The following is a 22959-nucleotide window of genomic DNA, read 5'->3' as shown; positions in this document are numbered from 1 at the left end:
CTATGACACAATCTCAACAATCGATTTGAATCTGGTCTTTACAGCGTCGTGTTTCAAATTACGGAACAAGAACAACGTGCGAAATGATCGAAAGACTTGGAGAAATACATATAGAGACGTTTGTGTAGGTATATATATATAAACGTAGATGAAAACTGAGAGAGAGGATAACGTAGAATTAAATAGATTATATGATATCAGCAATCGATTCAATATTATGTCGTATAATTCTTATTTATCCTATCTCAATTCCATGTTTATGTACACAGCACCTTTATGTATCTCTCACTTTCGCGCACCGCGTTCCTGTTCCATATTTTAAAACACAAATGTGACGTGGCTGTATAGAGACCGATCGCAGATACGTAAATTTATTATCGTTTATCACTATTAATATCGTCATGTTAGATGGAAACGCCCGTCACGATCCTTCACTTCAATGCGGAAACATACGTTACACGCGAGTTATTCTCGCTTACATAAAAATGTTTTTCTAATAGTATAGCGCAACCGTATAACGGTAGCGGCATGACAGTAAATTGACGATGCCATTACGTATAACATGAATCAACCTGGTGGATTACAACCACTCAGATTGCATTACGGAATATTTCAACATGATGACGTTGACGACACGTGATGTTATATCGTGCAAATGGACCCTTAAACGGAGCTTATTGTGCCATTTAACGATTACGCTTGCCGACCGTTCCCTCTCGACCCTCTCGTCGCGGTAATTATTTGCAATTGCGCTTACGTGATCGCTGATTCGAATAATTTCAAGCGGTAAACTCGTAGATTAAATCGTGGCTCTCGGCATTCTCTCGGCGTCGGAATCGGATAATTATCGGTCTTGGGTGCAATATCGCGAACGCGTGGATCGAATGTACATATATAGGCGCCGCTTACTCACGATGCTTTCTCGCGACGAGCGATATCGTAAAAACCGAGTGATATTCGTTTACCATTACATTGTATCGCGGATACACTGCCCACCACCACCACGAATAGTAATTGCGCCGTCTGCACCGTATATAACGAGGCGTGCAAAATGTGTTGCGCTAAACACCAAAAAACCCAGATCCCGAGTTTTTCCCGTAATAACAATCGCTCTGCTTATATTATATTATCGCGAATCGCCCAGTGAGCGAGATCGCGAGGCTGATTGTGAGACCATCAGAAGTAGTCTGAATCCAAACATAACGATTCTAGATATTGTTTATCCGAAAAATTTATATCTATATGTTAAAAAACTCTTTAATAAATCTCGCATTTTAATTTCACAATAATTTTGGTTCCGTTTTATTTATATTGATCCATACATTTCTTTCTGTTTGAAAAGACGATCATCATCTCTCTCGCGATATTTATCAATTTATAGTCCAAATATCTAATACGTCTGCACTCTATGAATATTACTTAACGGTTATTGATCTCAAGCTGTGCGAAAATTTTAAAGCTGTTTCTATTCATACGTCAGTCCATCAGATGCGAACTGAGGAACCGACTCCTGGTCCTATATGTATTCGTCCCCTGGTGAGATGTGTGCGTTTGCAAAAGTGCTGCAACACACTGTTGCACATGAGATATTGTAAAACATTTACAATTACGCGAAATTTTGCGCGTTATTTTACGGGTGGTTAAAACACTTAAAACCGATCGAACGAAAATTTACTTGGTCGCGTTCACGCCGCGAAAACTGATACCAGGATTACCGTACGTATGACAATCTAATCGGTGTTCTCGCGATCACACCCTGAATTTCGTAACGTATAGATCGGATGAGATCGCATCAGATGTGGAAAGCGCACTCCTCAGAATATCACTATGATTCTGATTAATTGGTAGATCCCGACTGCGATGCTTCATGTACAATAGATTGATCTATAAATCTTTGAGAAACAGGCTAAAAAATTTTGCGCAGTTTGAAATCATAAACCGCGTTTACCGATCACAGATATTATCTGCACATATTTGTAATATTTATCGTACGTGATTCGGAGAATCTATCAATCATGTAATCGCTGTTTCGCGCGTGATGGATCGATATAAATTAATAGAAGCAAACTTGAGAATTTCGCACAGCTTGAAGCCAGTAACTGCTCACAGATAGCTGATGTGGATATTTCTAATTTTATAACGTGGTATATAAAATTGTCAAACTGTTCGAAATACGTATTACTCAAGAAAACGTTTTACAATCCGATTGGGATACGTAATATTATATATATATTTTAGAAATGAGTCCTTCTCAAATTAATTTTTTACATAGAAACGTATCTATGTATTAATATAAAAGCGACGTAATATAAAAAGTGTCGTAAAACTGTAGTGAAATATACTGATTTATTGTAAACCAGAGATAACTATAAATATGATAACGATTGAATATTCCAGATTGATATTCTTTCTAAGTAACGTTGTGTGAACTGAGAAAAATATTTTGATTTATGTGAAGATTTATGCATAACATGTTTTACTCACGACCCAAGACATTACCGTGTCTCTTGATAGCCATTTCATGGCATATACTTGTATGAAAATGTTTTAGTTATTAGCGCGTAGCAGAGATCCATTAGCTAGATAGAATTTAGATAGAGACATCGCGTTACGACAAGATGTGGCGTATCCGGCTACGCGTAGGAAACTTTGTAGAAAACTAGATACTGCATTTATCCGTACCGTATACTCTCTAATGCCGTCTAGCGCTGCGAAAGTTCATAAAATATGTATACGAGATAGAGGCACGGTAGTGTGCTTATTATATCCCTACGTACATCGACAAGGTGCCGTGATAACCACCGTGCATTAGCCTTGATTATCCCGCACGCGGGAGAAGAAAAGGAGCTTTACTTTTTCAGTTAGTATTTGCATTTGATTATATATTCGCTTGCGTGTTCGTGATGGAATACTTCTGGCTGAAGGCGTTGCAACGTTTCCGGAAATGTTTACGATTCAAGTGTACGAAGCGCAAATACTAACCCTAAGTAATTGCGTCCGAAAGAGCACTTCTAGCGTATAGAGGAAGAAAAAGCCGCGGCGGCCTTGTGGCACAGGGGTGTAGCTATCGCACAATAAGAATATGCAGACACAGATGCATACCAGAGGAACAGGCAACCCGCACAAACCTATTTCTACTTTCTTTTCATTATAGAAGAAACGTAGAAATAAACCGTAATTTTAAATTCAACGTCAGTAATTTTTGTATATATATCTACAAAATCTTTAATATAAAAATATCTTGAGAGTAGACGTTTGTCAACACGTGTTGCTTCTTTGATTAAAAGCACTTTAAAGTTGGAAAAATTAGAACCTAGTATTTTTTATCACAATATAATTTTTTTCAAGTTAAAAAATAAATGTTGTTAAATATTAATTATAAATGTATGAGATTGATGTTTGTTGCAAAAACGAAATCCTTAGATCCCCAGGATCCATGAGTGACTTTGTGAAAGATTTGCAAGTTCTTCCTACGCCACTGGACACAACGGTGCAGCAAAGTTGCATCGAGCCGCGGGCCGGTTTGAAAGCCAACATTTAATTTACGTTCTACGTGCAGGAATGATGCTCTCATCATTTTTCGACGCCAACGATCCGTTAAAACGGTTGCGAAACGGCGCGAAGAAGAATGATTGAAGACTAAAATCTCGTGTGGCAAACATAATATCAACAAGAAATCCGGAAGTAAAAAAATATTAAAGTCTTGTAGAAATTTCAATTACTTCAACATAAAGACACACGTCAAAATTAGAAAGGCCAAGGAATTATTTTTGAGATATCTAATGTATAACAACGTATCAATCTTATATATAAAAATAAAGTTTATAGGTTTATAATTTGTTTTTATGCGCAATTTTACATTAATCTTACGCCAATGTAATGTATTAATCTTCCATTAATATATTACATAATGAGACAAAAATGCACGGCGATTCTCACATAATCAACATTGTGCGAAGGCAAAGGTTAATTCAAGTTGGTTTCTTGATCTGGTCGGCGATCAGCCAATAACGGTTAATTATTGTCTTAAAAAATCGGAAAGAGCCGTCGAGAGAGAAGCGACCGCCAGTCGCGTAATTACAGTTATCTCGATGCAGCGCACGATCTTCAGTCTTACAACAATGAAAATGCTCGTACGTCATTGTTGTCCATGTTTCATTATCCGCGCGGGTAACGACGGAAAGAAGAATGAAGTAAATCAAGCGCGCGATATTTACGAGCGCGTAAAACTGTGAACACGTCGGAAGCCGATTTCACAATTCTTCTATTAATCCAACTGTATATCTACGGGTGGATCCGTCAGAATATTTTCGTTTTTGGATTCTTATTCCTTAAAATTAGATTTATTATTTCATCTAAAAATGATTCCGGCTTCTTATTATTCCGTGTAAAAAGTTTTAAAATAAATCTGAGTTTAAAAAAAATATTAAAACATTAATATAAATATATATAGTTCTTGAGTTATGGAAAATATAAGAGCTTCGATAAATTAATTTAGAGAGCAAATAAGATGATAAAGAATTATAGTTTAATTAATTATGAACTCGAGTTGCATTTTACATTCAAAATAAAAGAGACGTGTTATTCTGATATATTTTATAACGTTAAAGATATCACAAAACTCAAAACATCACTTCTCGTAAACGTTCCCTATTGCATATCACTGCCGTTATATCAGATAAGCAAATATATGTGCGTATATATTTCTCCAAAATGAGAGCACTAATAAAATTTGGCCCACATATGCAACCAGCGTGCCGTAACCTCTCCATAACTCGATACATGTTCTTGATACATGTCATTACTTGTGCGGTGTTAAGTTGTAAAGTAATCAATATAGGAACCCAGACCTCTATCGCAAATTATCTTTTACGATTTCTACACTAGAATACCATTTATCATCACGCGTGCTCTTGTTTTTTATCCACGATCGTACCCGCGAGATATAGATACCAGCCAACTAATATTTTGTTACTTTTCCTATGAATGTTTTCTTACACATGCTTATATATATGCATTTTTTTATACCGCTGAAAAATAAAAATTTCATATCTCGTTAAACTTCAGGAATATTATATTAAACACCTTCAGTGTGATTCACCCTGTAATATACCTATTAGAATTGTTATTTTCTCTCATTACTCCGCGGTAACAAACGATCGTTGCTTTCGTTTGCAGGAAGTGTTGCTGGCGCACAGCAAAGTCACCGCTCACTGCGAGCCGATCACAGTGATCCTCGCCGAGGTGGAGGCGCCGGAACTCGCGGCTCTTCTCGGGTTCGTCTACACCGGAAGCGCTACGGTACCGCGGATGCGACTGGACGCGTTTCTGCGCGCTGCCGAAGCCCTGCGCATCCGGCTTCCACCGGTGCCGCCGGTGATGACGACCTGCGGCGAGCAGGCAGCGGACTGCAAGCTGGAGGACGTTAAGGACGTTAAAGTTAGCCACGAGTACCTGCAATGCGATCAGTATCCTTGGTACCGATCGAGAAGACCGTCCTACGAAGACCCGTTCGACAGAAAGGAGTCCTACATCAGAATATTTCATACGGACGACGTCAATAGAAACGCGTTCAGAAACATCGGATCGCTTCGCGAAGTCAACAATCCTGGCCCGTCGTTTGGTTCCGGTTGTCCGAGCGCGTGGTCAGTCGGCGGTTTCTCGCATCAGGATAGAGCAACGGGTGATGCTCCCTCCGACAAGAATCACGGCTCGATGATACTTGCTGACAAGAATGCGGCAATAGGTCCTGGTAACGAATCGTCCTTCAGTCTATATCAGCGAGGCACGTGTCTCCCCGGAGGACCGTCTTCGGAAGGATACGCTGGTCCGGATACCTTGGAGAAGATTAGGATGGGATACGAGAGGTTGCACATGAGTAGCTCAACGGAGAAGGTGATGATGATGAACGAGGACGTTCTCGTGGGAGGATCGGGGGGAGAGTCTTGCGAAACGACGCGGGACGAGTGTCCTTACCGGAGCACGGTGCCGTTGTCGTCCTTGCAGTGCGCCACCGCCACCGCCGCCGTCACTGCCACCGTCGGCCAGACGAGGTCGTACGAGATGCACGATTACGGCTCGCAGACCTCGACGGGCGAGGATCTCAGCTGCGGCGAAAGTTGTTGTAGGTGGAGAACCGTTCGCAGGCACGTGGCAAATCGTGTCACCGCGTCGCCGTGGCGCCAGATTGTTAGGCCCCATCATTCACCGAGGACCCCGCGGCCCATCCCCGTGCCACACCGTCACATCGATGACGTGAGTACCTCGGCAGGCAAATATTAGCCCACGTGTTCGTCGATACGAAATCAACCGACGTCGCGTGATTCAGGACAATTTTAATTTCAAATGTTATTTCTCTGAATATGTAAACGCGGTATTTTTATCCGAGGATGGAAGTCGTTGAGTCGCGTATTCGCTTACTTTAATTATATACGAATCGATCTTAGAAATATAAGCAATATTAAAAGGTGAACGTCGTGTCATGAGTCTAAGGAATAAAAACACATTTTTCAAAGACCTTCCAAAATATTTATAATACTCGGCCGTCGCAGTATTAAGCTCCTACTTGAAAAATTTGATAAAGAGACTGATTAAAAATTAAGTAAAAAAATATACGCAATGTAGCGCGTCAGCTTGTTTCTTTAAATCGCACCGTTGACAATCCTTTTAGAATTGATCCGTTATTTCTGGAAGGCATTATGATGCTACGACAGCTACGGGAGACGATTTTATTCCAGTCGATACTTCCAATCACGAAACTTACAACGAACAACAACCATTGAAAACTGGGAAGAACGTAGGCTGTGCATACTCGATTACGATGCCAGATTGCCAGATACGATTTCGTCGTATCTGTCGAAATCCCGTTGCCAGGGGATCCGTATTCCCACGTATGCACGAAAAGAATCGACCATTATGGGAACTATGCCAAGGTGAATAACACTGAACGAACGCGTTTTCGTCCGATCAGTGATAAAAACTGGTACAGGTCAAGCGATGAAAAAAAAGCGGCGTCGGCCACTGTTTCGTGAATAATTTAAGGAGACCAAATTAAGCATTCACGAAGACTGAATGTATTTTATATATACGGTGATTTATATTTATATTATCATAAATAGTAACGATAAACAAGCGCGTGAGTATCATTTATATACCTTCACGTTTCATATTTAATGAATACGAGACGTTTTTCAAATGATACCTATAAAATATGGCACTTGATACATGTACGATATTTAAGAAAAAAATTAATATAATTTATATTTCTTTCCTTAAGTGCATTTATATATATATATATATTTTTTTTTTCGATTAAATCGCCGTCATTTTTAAACTGTAATTTATCGAAAATCATTAATCGCGATTGATTGGCTTGCGTTGAATGGTCAGCCACGTTCCGTAAAATGGTAAGACGAAGATAAACCGTTACACCCTTAATTACTGCGGCAGAAACGAAGCATCAACACGGATGCGCTCGATATGTCACCGTCATTGCGCGTGAGATTAACGAGAGAAAATGGTTTCAATATCCCCGCCTATCTCTGTAAATCGCAGTAACGGCGGAGTTAATTGAATAGAATAGAAACCGCGGTCCTCGCGTCGCTAATCTAGCGGCATTGATACTTTTTGCCATTCCAATTACGTAACGTAGAACGGCAGAATGGTTGTTTGGCCCTTGTTCCATTTTCATATTTGTTTATTAATTCCATTTTTCTAGCTTATAGGAAACATGAAATGATTCATATCTATCATAACGTTTAATGCGTCGGCACTTTGAACAAAAATAATCCTCGCTTCTTTGTTATCAAAAATAAACTTTCAGTGTTTTATTATGCAACTTTTATACGTTAATAGAATGTATGCAAAAATAAAGAGATTAAGGATAATCTAAGAAAAATTTCGCGATTTTAGAACATATATATAAATGTGCATATATATAACTATATTTAATTGCAGCAGAATAATAATTTTTAATATTAACAATCGTAAAAATCTAAGAATTAAATTTCATATTTTATTATATGTATATTTCCGTTTTAGTCACGATATCTATCAGTATCATACGATGATAAAATGGTGTTATTTTCTATCGTGGATTCTATCTCCTATTTGAATCGGTATTTGAATCGGACGTCGCTTAAACCAATCATAGTGATATATAAGCTAAATTAACTTGCTTATTGAAAATTGTCTACTTTCAGCCTACCTACTATAAGTTTATTTGTCAGATAAAACGAGTAATCTCATGAATAAACGAACATGTAACGAAACGGAGAAAATATGAATAGTTACAATTTGCATAATGAATCCTCTCTGTCACTACAAGAAATTCTTTCCTTTCTCATATTTTGCCTAGGCCTTCAATCACGGAATCCGCGGGATAAAACTAAGTCTCCTGAAATTAATTGAAGAAAGATTATAATTATTTTTAGCATCGGCTATCAGATTTCGAAACGTAATAAAATCTACGAACACTTACAGCTAACAGTTACTGGGAGATTGCTACGGCCAACAGAGATTATCTGTTACATGTGACATATCACGCGTTAAGCAGAGAGTTAATTGAAAGCTGTAAACGCTGCACATGCGTACGAATGCGAACACCGGAAGACTCATCGTGTTCACCATTTGTTGGTTCTTCATTCGCTCCTCGTACACGTACATTACGCATCTTTGCCGCTTCCAACTGCGTTGTCGCCCTTCACTCGAACTCAGTGCTGTTCCGCTTAATGTGGCTATCAGTTAACTCGCTGCGGCTGTTTATCAGACCGCCGCGCGCCGCGCCGTGCGTGCGCATCGCCAGCTGACAATGCCAGCTGCGCGCGCGTCCATTGCATTATTATTACGCGCCCGATCTGGGAACGTTTTCTCTTTCGACAACGGGAGATGCGTGCCAGATTTCGTGGACCGTTGTGCTGTCGCGACGACTGTCTGCTTACGCAAGCAACGGTTCCCGCAGCTTGCGCCGAGATTGGCGAAGATTTCAACTGGATAAGAACGACGCAGCGCGATCGCGCTCATGATTTTTCTTCACGCGTAGCGATATAATTGACTACGTTTATACCGGGACTCTGTTTAAAGTCCAAAATAAACTTTGAGCAAATTATTCTTAAAGTTCTTTTACTCTTTAGATTCATCTACGTTTAATTTTTTTTATTTAAAAAGTTTAAAATCTAGAGGAACATTATATATATATATACTGCCCTAATCTTTGATTTAAAATTATTTGAATTTAAGAACGTAAATTTCGGAAAAAAGAAGTATACACGTTTGCAAAACATAGCAAAGGTCACGACGCGGAACATGGCAAAAGTCGATATGGAAGTGCGAAAGTTTAGATCCAAAGCTACGAAGTTCGCACGTCCTGATGATCTTTTTTACCGCGTTACTTTTAATCCAGAGAACGTGCAAAAATATTACAATACGTCATCGACAGGGTACTTTCGAATACGTATCTTATCTCGTGAATTTAATCTCGACGATTTATATTCGGCTTCCGTTGAACGCAAATGTGATTATTCAGACGCGAATAATATACATCTTAACAATTCACCTTCTTTATCGGGTTGAGAGCGAGTGTAATAAACTATTACTGTTACATTCGAACGGTCAATAGCGTTAAATTGTTTTACAATCTAGCTGCTTTCTAATTGCTGCTTTCCTCTGTTTCTTCCAACTGCTCATTATGCGGACGCATTCCTGGGCGCGACTATTGCTGCACTATAAACGTTTTATTTAGCATTAGCAATAGGAAACTGTCGACGTACGATTGTTGAATTATGCCGTGCTGTCTGGACGTGACGTTTAGAAATTGTTTCCCAATGCTTAAATAAATTTGCAGAAGTTGACAATTCTTTCTATAGAATTATAATTAGAAGTCTAAAGTTACTTTTCTAAAAGGAGAGAGAGAGAGAGAGAGAGAGAGAGAGAGAGAGAGAGAGAGAGAGAGAGAGAGAGAGAGAGAGAGAGAGAGAGAGAGAACCCATGAATCTTTTTAATATTTTATTCAGTTACAACTTATGTATACGTAAATAAACATTTAATAAAAAATTAATTAAAAAATTAATAAAATAATTCAGCATCCTTACAAGCATGCTTGTCTTTTGGACACACACACATCTTTTTTTCTGCAAAATACTTGAGATTCTGCAATAAATTCAAGAAGAACGTGCTGTTGTTCTACATTACGAGTAGGTAGATATATTAGAGGGACGGACAATTCTGCGCGCAACTCGCTATACCTTGACATTTTGGTGTCGTTCCAAGTTAACGAGCGTACGGAGTTGACTGCTTAAAAGCACGAGCGTGACTAAAAGTATACATTGTAAAACAGCAAACGGCGCTGTACGTTAGACGTCACTTTCTAGCTCGTTGAAACACGGCGGCTGATGCACCGTGACGATTTCGATTCTTCACGCGAATATGCCACGCTATTCCTCAAGATTAATGACGGCTGATAAGTTTGACTTGATCGCGTGTGTTTTTCTACCAATGCGGATATCCGATTTTGCGTTGATACGTTGAGAAATGCACGTGTCCTGTAGGAAAATTACATTAACGTATAATGTTTTTACTTTTAATAGTTGACGCGTGTTAAATGTTTCTAATATTAAATGTTTTATTATATATAAACAAAAAGATAATATTTGAAAGTAATAAATGCAATAATATAAATATTGAATATAAAAATAGGCTAATAAGAGACGTGAGATAATAAAATTCTGTTTTGTGGTCAATTTTGAGACCGACGTGATTCGTCTCGACACGTAAGGCAAGAGACACTTCAATGTCTGTTTAATCCCCCGTTATTTAAAATTAATTATTTCCAAGAAGGTAAATCAATTCTGTATATAAAAAGCACGCTGATGGTTGTTACAGGAAATCCATAACAAGTCTCTGGCTGCCGAATCACGTCGATCCACGGTAATATCAATGAGCCCGAAGACGATCGTTCATTCTCCGAAAAGCGCCCCGCAAAGTGACGGGCTTTGCCCTACGACTACTTTCGAAGTTACTACCAGTTGCGAGACGAGTTTTAACACGGACTCGAGATTATCGCGTGAGATACGTAGTGATTCGGAAACGAAAGTCCAAGAGATCTGTCGATCGCCGATTCCATTCGCACCCTCCGATCAGATCGCGACGCCCGCGAACGAGGCGAGAAGCAACGAGCAACCCCTCTTTCGGAATGTCGGCAACGCGTCCACGCACCCGTTATCCTCGAGCAACGACAGCGTTATCGCGAGTGCCGGTAAAAGTGGGGGATATCCGACACAGGTGGTTCCGCAGACGCCAACGAAACCCGAACTGTCGCATCCGATCAGCAGACTCTGCGACACGATCGAAGCTGACGAGAGGAAGGAGACGCCGAAGACGGAGGTGGCGAGCGCGGAGAAGAATGGAGAAGAGAGGATCGCGAGGATTTTTGTTAACAGCGACAATAACAACAACAACGAGACGATCGTGAGCACGGAGGCGGCGCAGCGCGGACGATCGACGGACGACTGCAAGTGCGCGCAGTGCGGAAAGACTTTCGTCACGAGAGCGTCGCTCAAGGTATGTTTCTCAATCATTAAATCAGACATTAACGCTCTGCACAGTCTAAAGGCTACACATTTAGATTCCCGAACAGAAACGTAGACATTATCTCACGTAGATCTTACCTTTTCACACATTAACCAGAGATTTAGCTTGATAGATCTCATGGAGCCTCACTCTATTCGCTATTAATATAGATTCTTGTTGATCACCTTGGGTTACACAAGTCCTAAACTATCAAATCCCCACCGTTTCTCACCGATGATGTTCCTTACGCGCATGATGTTCCATAAGTCACTGAACAACGTACAACCTCCTCGACCTCCTCGTTTGTTTTTTTTCATTTTTTGTTAACGTTAGACACCGCGAGTCTCTAATTTCGCGGAATTTCGCAGAGCTTAAGTGTCAGTTACGTTGGACGTAATGTCAGTTAACGTACCGCCGTCTTTTCTTACGATATTACATTATGCCTGGCGCAAATAGGCACAATGTAACTTCATACTTGATCGTTTACACACTCTCGTGTGTCCAATATATCGATTATGACGAATGAGATACCGCGGTCTCCAAGTCGTACCATATACCTAATTTTTTCCCTCTTTTTGGCCTAATATTCTTAAATAGTAACTCTGTTCCGTTCGCCGCGTTTGTGCCGCGTACGAAGGAGAAATGACATCGCGAGAGTTAAAGACGCGGCCTATGCTAACGTTTCTCTTTTTTTTTTTTGCCTTTTGTCTTCGGCCCCGTAGCCTTGTAAATAGCCTAGCTATACATCGCCGTGTGATCGTCACAGGTGCACAGCCGAACGCACTCCGGTGAAAAGCCGTTCCACTGCGCCGACTGCGGCAAACAGTTTTCGCAGCTGCGCAATTACAAGTACCATCGCAGCGTGCATGAGGGCACGCGGGAGTTCGCCGCCACTTGTCCGGAATGCGGCAAGTACTTCAACGACCGCGGCTACCTGAGCTCGCACATGAAGATCCATCGGAACCGCAAGGAGTACGGCTGTGCGGAATGTGGGAAGAGCTTCAATCAGCGAGTGGCCTACAACATGCACGTGCGCATACACACGGGCGTGAAGCCGCACCAGTGCGATCAGTGCGGAAAGGCGTTCTCGCGGAAGATGCTGCTCAAGCAGCACCTGAGGACTCATTCCGGCGAGCGGCCGTATCAGTGCCAGGTCTGCCAGAAAGCGTTCGCCGACCGCTCCAACATGACCCTACACACTAGACTGCATTCCGGCCTGAAACCCTACCAATGCACCTTGTGCTCCAAGGCTTTCACCAAGAAGCACCACCTCAAGACTCACCTCAACTACCACACCGGCACCAAGCCATACTCCTGCACTAATTGCGGCGGCAGGTTCTCGCAGAGCAGCAACATGAGGACCCACTTTAAAAAGTGCATCGTCAACAATACTGCCGGAATGACGGCAAAGTCCGGCGATGAAGCCGGTCCTGATCGCGCCGATGCCGAAAGCGGCATGGCGCCGCAGGTGGTCCTGACGCCGCCCAACTCTGATCAGGAGTCCAGTATTCTGACACCGATCTCAAAAAACGCTGTCGCCGTTATAGAGAGCAACACATAGCGCGGTTTCTCCCGCTCGAAAGACAGAATCTCGAGTGTGGGCGAAGTTGGCGAAGACGAACGTAAAAATACTATCGTGTGGCCAATCAATCACCATTTTTACGATGGCGATAGTAAATGTTTGACGGTAGATAGGGTATATGATAAATGCATTTGTCGGTAGTAAATCGACCGGAAGAAGACCGCAAACCGTTTGCAAGTTTCGAGAACGTCCATAAACAGTTTCTAGGACGAATGGAATATCATTTACGTCCGTATATATTAACGTAACGTTACAAAATCATCGGTAAAATTTGTTTCAAATTAGTATTAAAAAATACGCACGTTATTTTCGATCCATGTTAGTTATAATTGAAGCAAGATTGCGTATCTCGATGTGATACGATAGTCATTGCCGTATGCCTTTCAGAGTTCCTGTATTTATTACTAATCTCGTTATACACACACACACAGAACTCCGTGTTCTAATCTAATATTTAACAAAATAGACGTTAACAATCGATTTGGCAAAACTATTTTATTTCATCCCTCGTCATCTTAGTACGTCCCGCATCTCAAAGATATCGATTATTTTTCGATTTTACACGATTTGAAAAATATCCAGTTTAAATAGATATTTATAAAATCTTTAATTTGTTTGAGATTTTTATAAACCTTAAAATTCGCAGATTCTTGATTCTCGTTCAATCCACAATACTGTAAATTTATTCTTCTATTCGATTTTCAGGTGCCAACGTAGGTAGTTCACGTATTGCAAAATAGAAGAGAAGTAAACGAAGCAACAGAAGAAAAATAGCATTATTTATTAAGACATCTATTGACGCGTGAAATATATAGAACATATCGTATTTCAATTTTAAAAACTAAAACTCAAAATCTCTGTTTTGCATACGTTCAGTAATTATATACTTTTATACCAAAAAGGATTCGAGGAATACATCGTTTCTTTATTGCGTATATCTTACGGTTAATAGCTCCTTCGCCGAAACTGCAGCAACGTGTGCGTGCAACACGGCAAGTCCACGCGTCAGTTACAACACGGCACGTGCAAATACAATACAATCGAAAAGTCTGCAGCCGCTTGCAGGAAGTATCTCCTCGTATTTGAAAGTAACTCGTCGGACTCAGGAGAGTACGCGAGCTTCCATATCAGCGCAAATAGTTTTGTGTGTAACAACCTTTTCTATATAGGAAATATCCCTGTGGCAGCGTTTAAGGATTTATTTCTGAAGCAACTTTGTCAATGGCTAAGGCGTTTTCTCAAAAGGCAAAATCTATCATGATGTGTTCTTGCATTAAACATCGTGCGAGCATTGAAAAAAGAGACGCTTTAATTTAAAACGTTTTTTTTAATTGAAAAAAAAAATTGTGTCAAATAAATCGAGAATCCGAGAGAAAAAAGATTATCTATCGAATATATTATGCAAGACACACAAAGATTAAGATATCGTTAAGGAAACAAGTAAAATAAAATCATTTGCTGGAAGAGTAATGCACTTCTCCATGTACTTTAAGATACTTTTTACATGTATAAAATCGAAGCGTTTATAATGCCGATATGTATATATTTGATATAGTAATATATTTATAATAACTTACAAAATATTATTGCATGTCATTAGGAAAATACGTTTAATATATGCGTATGTTGACTGTGTGTGTATGCGAAGCATATTAAATACACGAAATACAAATAAGCGTATACATTGTACAGCTATATATTTGGTTGAACAGATCGAGTCATCTGTTCAATGAATAATAAAAAACTTAAGAAAATGTAAAAGACGGAACGTTCGATATTTTCTAACTTGAAAAATCAGTGTGTTATTTATTTTTTATCAAAACCAGATTTTCTTATCTAAAAGTGTGCTGCGTTGCTTCGGTAATACTTTGCCACTTTGCGTCTGGGTGCACCTGCGGTATACTTTGCGTTTAGGGTAAGGGGCACGCGCGCGACGCACGTACGAAATATAACGGTGCCGCGCGGGCAGAACACGCGGACAATGACGATAAATCGCCGCCGCGACGGTGTTCCTCTCTCGGTGGAATTATCGTAAATCCTGCCGCGCGCGACACAACGCGCTCGTTAATATTCAAGCGCGAGTGAATGACTCTCTCGCGGCAATACGTCATATTTTTCACGAGTGCTGCGCTGCGGTGGAAGGGCCGCGGCGACTCATGCCATTGATACGTGTACTTAATGCTTAACAAGTCGCGCACACTCGCGCGCTCACACGTGAAATATTACTTCTTATATTAACGTTATCAAAGTATCACGTTGCGCGTTCGCATATAACCGCGCTTCTGCGAATCCTCTGTAAGAGCCCGAGCCCACGGTCCGCGGTATCCGTAACTTTTTTTCCCGCGAGGCAGCGTGTTTCCACGTTGCGTTTCCAACAATCTTCAAATACGTTGAAACTTATATGACCCGCATTTTTCAAGCGTGATTAAAATTACATCCACGCGTGCTGCGATTCGGGTAATACTCCTGTTATCCTGCGAAACGCGTAGAAACGGACCGGCTGCGTTTGCCAGTTGCACTGGGACCTTAGGTATGCGCACAATAATGGCAAATCGCCGGTACGTGATGGTTTGTGGCTCTCGCGAGCATATCGGATTACGGAAATAATCCCGGAGAAGCGTGAAATGCTTCGAGCGGATGATGCGCGAGGATGCGAAATAACAGATTTGCAGAATACGCGCGCGTACAGCACGTATACAAGGTCAAGCGTATACCTCTGTGATGGATCATGGACACCGTGTTCGAATCGGAGGATCGATGGAAATGAGAATAAGCAGCGCGAGGTAAATGTTTTCAATCCACTGGAAATAAAGTTAAAAAAAGAAAAATGAAAAAAGAGAAAATACCAATCACACAATGAACGTTATAACAATGAAGTAAATTTCAATGAATAGATCTTTGTATTTTATATTAAACGTAAAAACGTTCTCCATATAAAAAAGAGCGACAAAGAAAATTTTTGATACAAAAAATACTCGCGTGTGCGACTTTCGTCAATTTATATACATAAGGAAATATATGTGCATATATCTCTCTCATATAATAACGATATCATAAATTAAATGTTATTTTACAGATTCGTAATCGTCGAATGTGATACAGATTTTTGTTATGAAGAAATGTAAAAATGCTTTGATTAATTTCTTATTGAAACGTCAGTTTCTTGTTTTTTTTTTTATTACACGTTGTAGCGAAAGCAACGATATCTCTCGTCGTGCAAAAATTGATCACGTGATGCTCAACGATTACGAGTTGCATATACGACGGTCCTCTGTTCATTCAACGACGCTCTTCCCCGTCTTTATACCTGCCGTCTCTCTTCTATCACTATATAAGCCATTATATCAACTGCGATTCTCTCCGCCTCCCATTCACCTAATCTGATCGGGAGAAATGACATCTTCAAAGAACATATGTAGTCATAAAGAAGATCTTGAACCTGCTCGCTTAGCAAAGACACGACAAAGCTATCAAGGCATTATGCTCAGTCACAAGTGGGTTCTTAGCGCCGAGTCATCTTCGGCGCATCGTTAATTAGGCTCATGGCTCATTAAGCATTTTATCGTGTACGAGCCTCAACTTGACGGACTGTTGACCTCGGGTCGAAAGTTGCCTTAACAGTTACATAAAAATCGTATGAGAAACGCGTTTATTAGCACGTCCCGACACAAACAAATCTGTGATTTAATTTCTCGTTTATTTTATTCTACCTCTTGTGTTAGTTTTATATTGATATCTCGAAATTAAAGCTGAAAGAAACTAAAGTTGATTGAACATTTTTCAATCTTGTGATATTTTTTATCAAAAACGTGCTAAAAAAACATGTATTAGATAGTATTAGATACACACACGTAAATGTAAACGGAAATAAATTAAGCTCTTGATAATAAACAATATTTTTCTGCGACAAAATGTATCCTTCGATTTATAAAGAGATGAAAAAAATTCAGTTTTCGTAATACCAGCATAATTTATTCTTTCTACATCATTCGTCTGTTGAATACCGTACCGTGCACTAAAGATACCATGTAGAAAATGCGACGCTAAAATGCATTCGATGTTTGAGGAGTACATTAAACGCTTGATAATTTGAAGTACCTACTATTACAACATCCGAGATAAAAGACTTTTTTACGAACCTTAAAAAAAGAACGCCGCGCGGTGATCCATATACGTATATATGCGAATGCGCGAAAGCTTTCTCTTGTTCGGCTTGGTCTAATGGAAAACATAGGGATTTTGTCACTTTCCAGAACGAACTGGCCCCACTCCACGTATATGCACTTACGCGAAAGTATCAATAACGTCCAAGAATACGCTTCCGCGATTAAACAATAAAAGACGTGGAATACTTAATATATGAAGTCGCCGCGATGAGAAACAAGTATAGACTCTATAACAATGTGGTAACTTGGAGTAAGAGTGTTTCAATGGACGTAACATGATTACGTATCTAGTTCCTAGGGAAATGTATGGAAATTAAATATATTGATCGTGATGTATATTACGTATTTTATATGTATGTATATAATAGAATTTTCTTTAGGGATTTTTACGTTTTTAATAGATTTACATTTGTGTGTGCGTATAGATATTTTGACGGATATTAACGTAGATTGTTCGAGCAAAGTAAAAATTGCAAAATTAAAAGAATGAAAAAAAGATAAATCTCTTAAATATAAAAAAATATTCCGATTTCTTAAATGTGCCTTTCAATAATCCCTTAATCTTTGTATTTTTTTTTATTTGAGTTTTATAAAAATTATACTTACTTTAACCGTACATTATACGTTACGTTGCCACCATATATCCGAATTTCCGTACGTATTCTTCCACGACACCGTGACAAATAATTTATCTGCTTATTTTGATTTATATATTTGTCAGCCGACAACGTATATTTCCGACCTCGTGTATCCATGACCTATAAGAGTTCGCAAATCGGCACCGCGGCATTTCAAGACTACCTGTTTGGACCGACCAAAGCATCAGATAAAGTCCGTTAGAACTGGTTATACCGACACGGTGCGTTACGATCCTGCGGCGCGATACCGAAGATAAACACCGGATAGAGGTCCATCGCGCCTTCGGGTACGGCGCGACTGACCTCCTGAACTCGATGGCCGAGAAGGAGAAAATACGCCAGACCGACCGCCTCTACGTTATTTTATTTTATTTTTTTTAATCATCTGTTCCACTAATTAGCATGTACTCACGGAAGACTCGCGGGGGTTTTCGGTGTAAATCCATAAACTCTCTAGTGACGGCGTGGAACGCGTGAAAGAAATGGAACAATTTTAATATTACATCACATAATTCGTGATAATAAAGGATATGTAAGTATATACATTACGTATATGTATATGTGCACGGTGAGATCTGCGTTAAACGTAAATGTATAATGAAACACGTCGTTCAGGCGAGTTTTTGTAAATGATTTTTTCGGAAACAAAGTCACGTATAAAAATATTTTACTTTGTATTTTTATTTACTTTTTTATATCAATGACTTTCTGCGTGTGCTGCACGTTATTAAAACAAAAACTACTTGACACATTTAAATATATTTCGTATCTTATACATTTGTTATAGTAAATATACTTCAATAAGACATTCAATAAAACTTGTTCTCGTACTTAATTTTTTATTATTCATTTATTAAACTGCGATTATTAGTGTGTATTTGGATAATATTTAAAAAATATATATTTGTTGCTAAAATATCTCATTTTAAATAAAAATTTTATTTAACATTATTTATTTATTTTTTTGAAAAAAACCTTTGGAGAGCACCGAAGATACGTGTTCGCGAGCAAAAAAACGTATACGTGTATACCGTGAGAGGCAAGGTGAGAAGATTAGTCACCATGCCGCGCTCTACGCATCACATGGGGTAGATTTTTTAAGAATATAACCACTTTAAAATTATTATACTGTACGTTAGTTCGCCCCAAGTTGGAGTACTGTTCCATAGTTTGGTCTCCGTATTTTGAATGTCATCAGCTATTGATTGAACGTGTGCAACACAAATTCCTGCGTATGGCTGCTTATCGGCTAGGTAATCCCATGTCAATTACTTGCCATGAATACTGCACTATATTAGATAGATTAAATCTGCTATCGTTAGAAAATAGGAGACTAACCTTTGATCTTACATTTATTTTTAAGCTTCTTAATCACTCTATTGATTGTCCGGTTTTGTTGGAACGTATCTATTTCAACATCCCGACTAGAGAATTAAGACAGTACTCCATCTTCCACTTCGAGTATCACCGTACTTTGTATAGCGCAAATTCGTGTGTAAATAGGCTAATAATATCTGCAAGTAATTTCTCCAATAGGGTTGACTTTTTTGGTGGCTCTGTATCAACTTTTAAACAAAAACTTTCTCGACTACTCTTGTAACCTGAATTTCTCCATATTATGTTGTAAAATTTTTATTTTATCTTATTGTTCTTGTTTTTTCTTTTCTCTTTGTACGCTAAAGGGTTTATTACCCGTTAATAAAGTTTATTATTATTATTATCACGTTGCATATTCATATGAGATTTATAGTTCGCTGTCAATTTACATATTCATAATTGAGTCACTCGGGATGAAATTACAAGCGAGAAAAATCGGTTCCCAATATCTTGTGAATGTGCAGTTTTGCGAGATACATCAGGAGTCCTACCTGCGCGCGTAACGTCTGCATAATCATATAATTGAAGTCAATTGACAGTCGCCTCGTAAACCGCGATAACGACACCGACCGCAATCGCGGTTGCTAAATACGCTCAATTGGCGGAGTAACGTAAAACGTATCTGGACGGCACTACACTTAACCCCGAGCGATTGCGAGTCGGAACCGTTTGACTTCCTCCTGCGAACTCGCTCGTTCGCACCCGAGCACGAGAGGGACGGCGAGAAGGGATTCCCGCGCGCGAAAACGATTTTTCTCGCGCGCGGTCAGTTAACGTTACGTGTGAACGTTACGTAAGGCGTTCAAGCGAATCGTGTAAGCGCGCTATCGAGAGACGGACGTGCATCCTCGCCGCGGAGAGTTTGCTCGCGATCTATTTAAGAGTTTGCGTCACGAGCGAACGGTGTCGTGTTCCCCCCGCGGAGCGTTAAATGCTTTCCTTTCCTCTCTACCAGACGATTTGCACGGGGTATCTCGGAATCGAGAGTGCCCTTTTAACCGCGGATTCTTCGGTCGATTTGATGCCGATCTTTCCGTAAGAAAAACCTCCTTTGGGATAAAATGTGTGTTTTGCTGTAACGTTATTTGTCTCACGTAAAATTATGATATTATCAAATCATTTATTTTAAAATAAATTATCAACATATAGATATTACGCTTTGCTAATTTCTGTAACTTAGATTTAATGCGGTTTAACAGGCGAGCGCTTTACAACGCTTTTGTTGTAGTAAACTATTATTCCTCAGATTAAGATAACATTATTTATTGTTATTAATTAATTAGATGTGCGTTGATTAATTATTACCACTTCCAAAATCGGAATTTAGAAATCTGTTATACACACAGCACGGTGAAATTTTCATTAAGAAAGCACTGTCTCTACAAGTGGATCGAGAGTATCGAGACACCCACGCAGGGAAATGAGAGTTCCAACGGCTATCATTTGCATGTCGGTATATCTAAAATTGTTATGTAGAAAACCCTCCGGCGCACGCAGGATTTGAGGTTATTAGGATACAAAATTGTATGGTTGTACTTGCTTTCAAGATGAGGAAATGGAAGCGAACGTATAAGATCGTCGGAGCACGCGATGATCTTGCACCACGGTAGCGGTAATCATCCTACAGGTAACTCGGCACATTCGGTGTCACGAAGGCTAGATCGTAACGAGACCGGTTGAACCAGTCGATCTCTATATGTAGGTGGCACAGATCGAAATTATCGATAAGCACTGGCGAAATAACATTGCACGAGAAAATCACGTGCGGTCCGTGACAAACAGTGCGATGAGTACACGCACGTGTAACAATAAAAGTCTTTTATTCCGTAGATGACTGAATTAAACATACCAACTGCAAAAAAATTGCAATTTCTTTATATAACGCAAAAAAATATATAATGTTTATCAACTTGCAAAGTAAATATTATAAAACAGCCGAAAATTTGATTAGTTGCATAATCAGTGATATGTTCAGAATCTCGGCATACGAACGTTTTCATGGAAAAGAATTTACTTGAACGTCTTCGAAAGTACAAGTATACAGTTATTAATGTTGGAAAAAGTATCTAATAAGCGCCTTGATTGTTGTGCAAAATGATCATTGTTTCGAAAGACTAATATGTCATCCGTGAGAACCAAGCAATCACGCGAATTAAATTGAACCTTTTTTTTATAATTTTTACAAATTTATACATGTATATTTCTTTTGTATTATTTGCTAATAAAAATGACAAGTTTTTACAAGTGTTTAATTCATTTCATTATAGGTTTATTTATTACAAACTAAGCGCGCAAACTAATTTTATACGCGCAAATTATCGAATTTTTTATTTAGAGTTTTTCAATAAATATTTATTAAAATAATTATACACGTTTCGAAAAAAATCTTCATATGCATCTTCATAAAAATATCTATTTTTATATAACGTGACTTGCAAAAAATCTTAGATTATTGATTTTTCTCTATAGTATTATTTTCTTTAGATTACCGAAATACAATTTTCCGAATAAACAGGAAAGAACGATTAACTATACGCAAGTAAAAAATAAATAAAATAATATTGACCGCAAGGTTGCTTCGCCAGCGCCAGATGCCTTTCCTTGGCCTCTTCCTCCTCCTCTCAGATTGTCAGGCCTCTTTCTTCTCAGATTGTTAAGTTTCCTTTTACTCCTCTTTGCGCTCGCACAACATTTTCGAAAAACATTCGCGGGTAATTACACGCGCGCGGACATCAATGCAAATCTTTCGCGCAGCGATTTACGACGTCTTCCGTTTATGTCTAAAATAGTTGAGATAGATGAGATAAATAATAGATGAGATGAATACGTGCTTATTGTAATTATCGCCTATTATTGTATTATACCTTTGCCATTCAATAATAATAATAATAATAATAATAATAATAATAATAAAAGTGTTTCAGCTTGCTACCTGCTCGTTCGAGTGTCGATGTGTGAGTGATACTATGACGACCTTTTGTAAACACAGCAAGTCGTAGGCCGCAAGTGTCAAGGCCATATACCAGCCAATATAGTTTGCCCGAAATATGTAACAAGCAATAAAATAGATTTGCAATACTCCTTGCAAGGAAACACGAGTTCCACGTTCATTGACGTCTAACGTGCACAAAATGGACTTTGACGGAGTATAAAATAAAGTATAAAAAAAATTGGCACGACACCCGCACGGTATACGGGAGGTTCCAGGTTCAAACCCTGGCTGGGGTAATATTTTTCGCAATAAAATTAAAAACTATTTAATTTAGAAATTACATCAAGGGACCAAAACCATGGTCAAAATTAATAATGTCTCGATATTGATCTGAAAAAAGTGCTGTGTGAATCCGACAAACCAAGTTGGCTCACAGTTTTTCAATGTTCATATCGGAAAGACGTTATATATATTGCCAGTCAGGTCGATTTAAATTACTTTAATTTAAAGTATAAAAAGTTGACTCGCTAGTCACGCAGTAAATGTACTATCCCATTAGTCTTGTAATAAAACGTACTTTGTTGGCTTTATCAAGTATTATCTCGTTGCCGCCGGGACGTTACACGTCGAATGACAAGATGACTTTCTCCGCGTAACAAAGCTATATGACGATAGCCACGTGGAACTCGAGATAAAAGT

At 39.2% G+C, this 22959-nt stretch overlaps 2 protein-coding genes across 3 annotated transcripts in view; one reads left to right on the top strand and one right to left on the bottom strand.

Moving 5' to 3' along the window:
* LOC143900315 (uncharacterized) overlaps positions 1-14941 on the top strand; it is a 42270-nt gene extending 27329 nt beyond the window's left edge. For both annotated transcript variants that reach the window (XM_077411509.1, XM_077411508.1), the window contains exons 2-4: positions 5179-6255; positions 10879-11556; positions 12332-14941. In XM_077411509.1, the coding sequence (XP_077267635.1) occupies positions 5311-6255; positions 10879-11556; positions 12332-13126 (2418 nt within the window). In that variant the 5' untranslated portion in view covers positions 5179-5310 and the 3' untranslated portion in view covers positions 13127-14941. The remainder of the gene's footprint in view (positions 1-5178; positions 6256-10878; positions 11557-12331) is intronic.
* The window catches only part of LOC143900656 (EF-hand domain-containing family member B), an 85764-nt gene that overhangs the window by 26073 nt on the left and 36732 nt on the right, over positions 1-22959 (bottom strand).

The sequence above is a fragment of the Temnothorax americanus genome, unplaced genomic scaffold (assembly GCF_048541705.1).
Source record: "Temnothorax americanus isolate GAGA-0224 unplaced genomic scaffold, ASM4854170v1 Scaffold3, whole genome shotgun sequence".
Lineage (NCBI taxonomy): Eukaryota > Metazoa > Arthropoda > Insecta > Hymenoptera > Formicidae > Temnothorax > Temnothorax americanus.
This window is presented reverse-complemented; position numbering and strand designations above follow the sequence as displayed.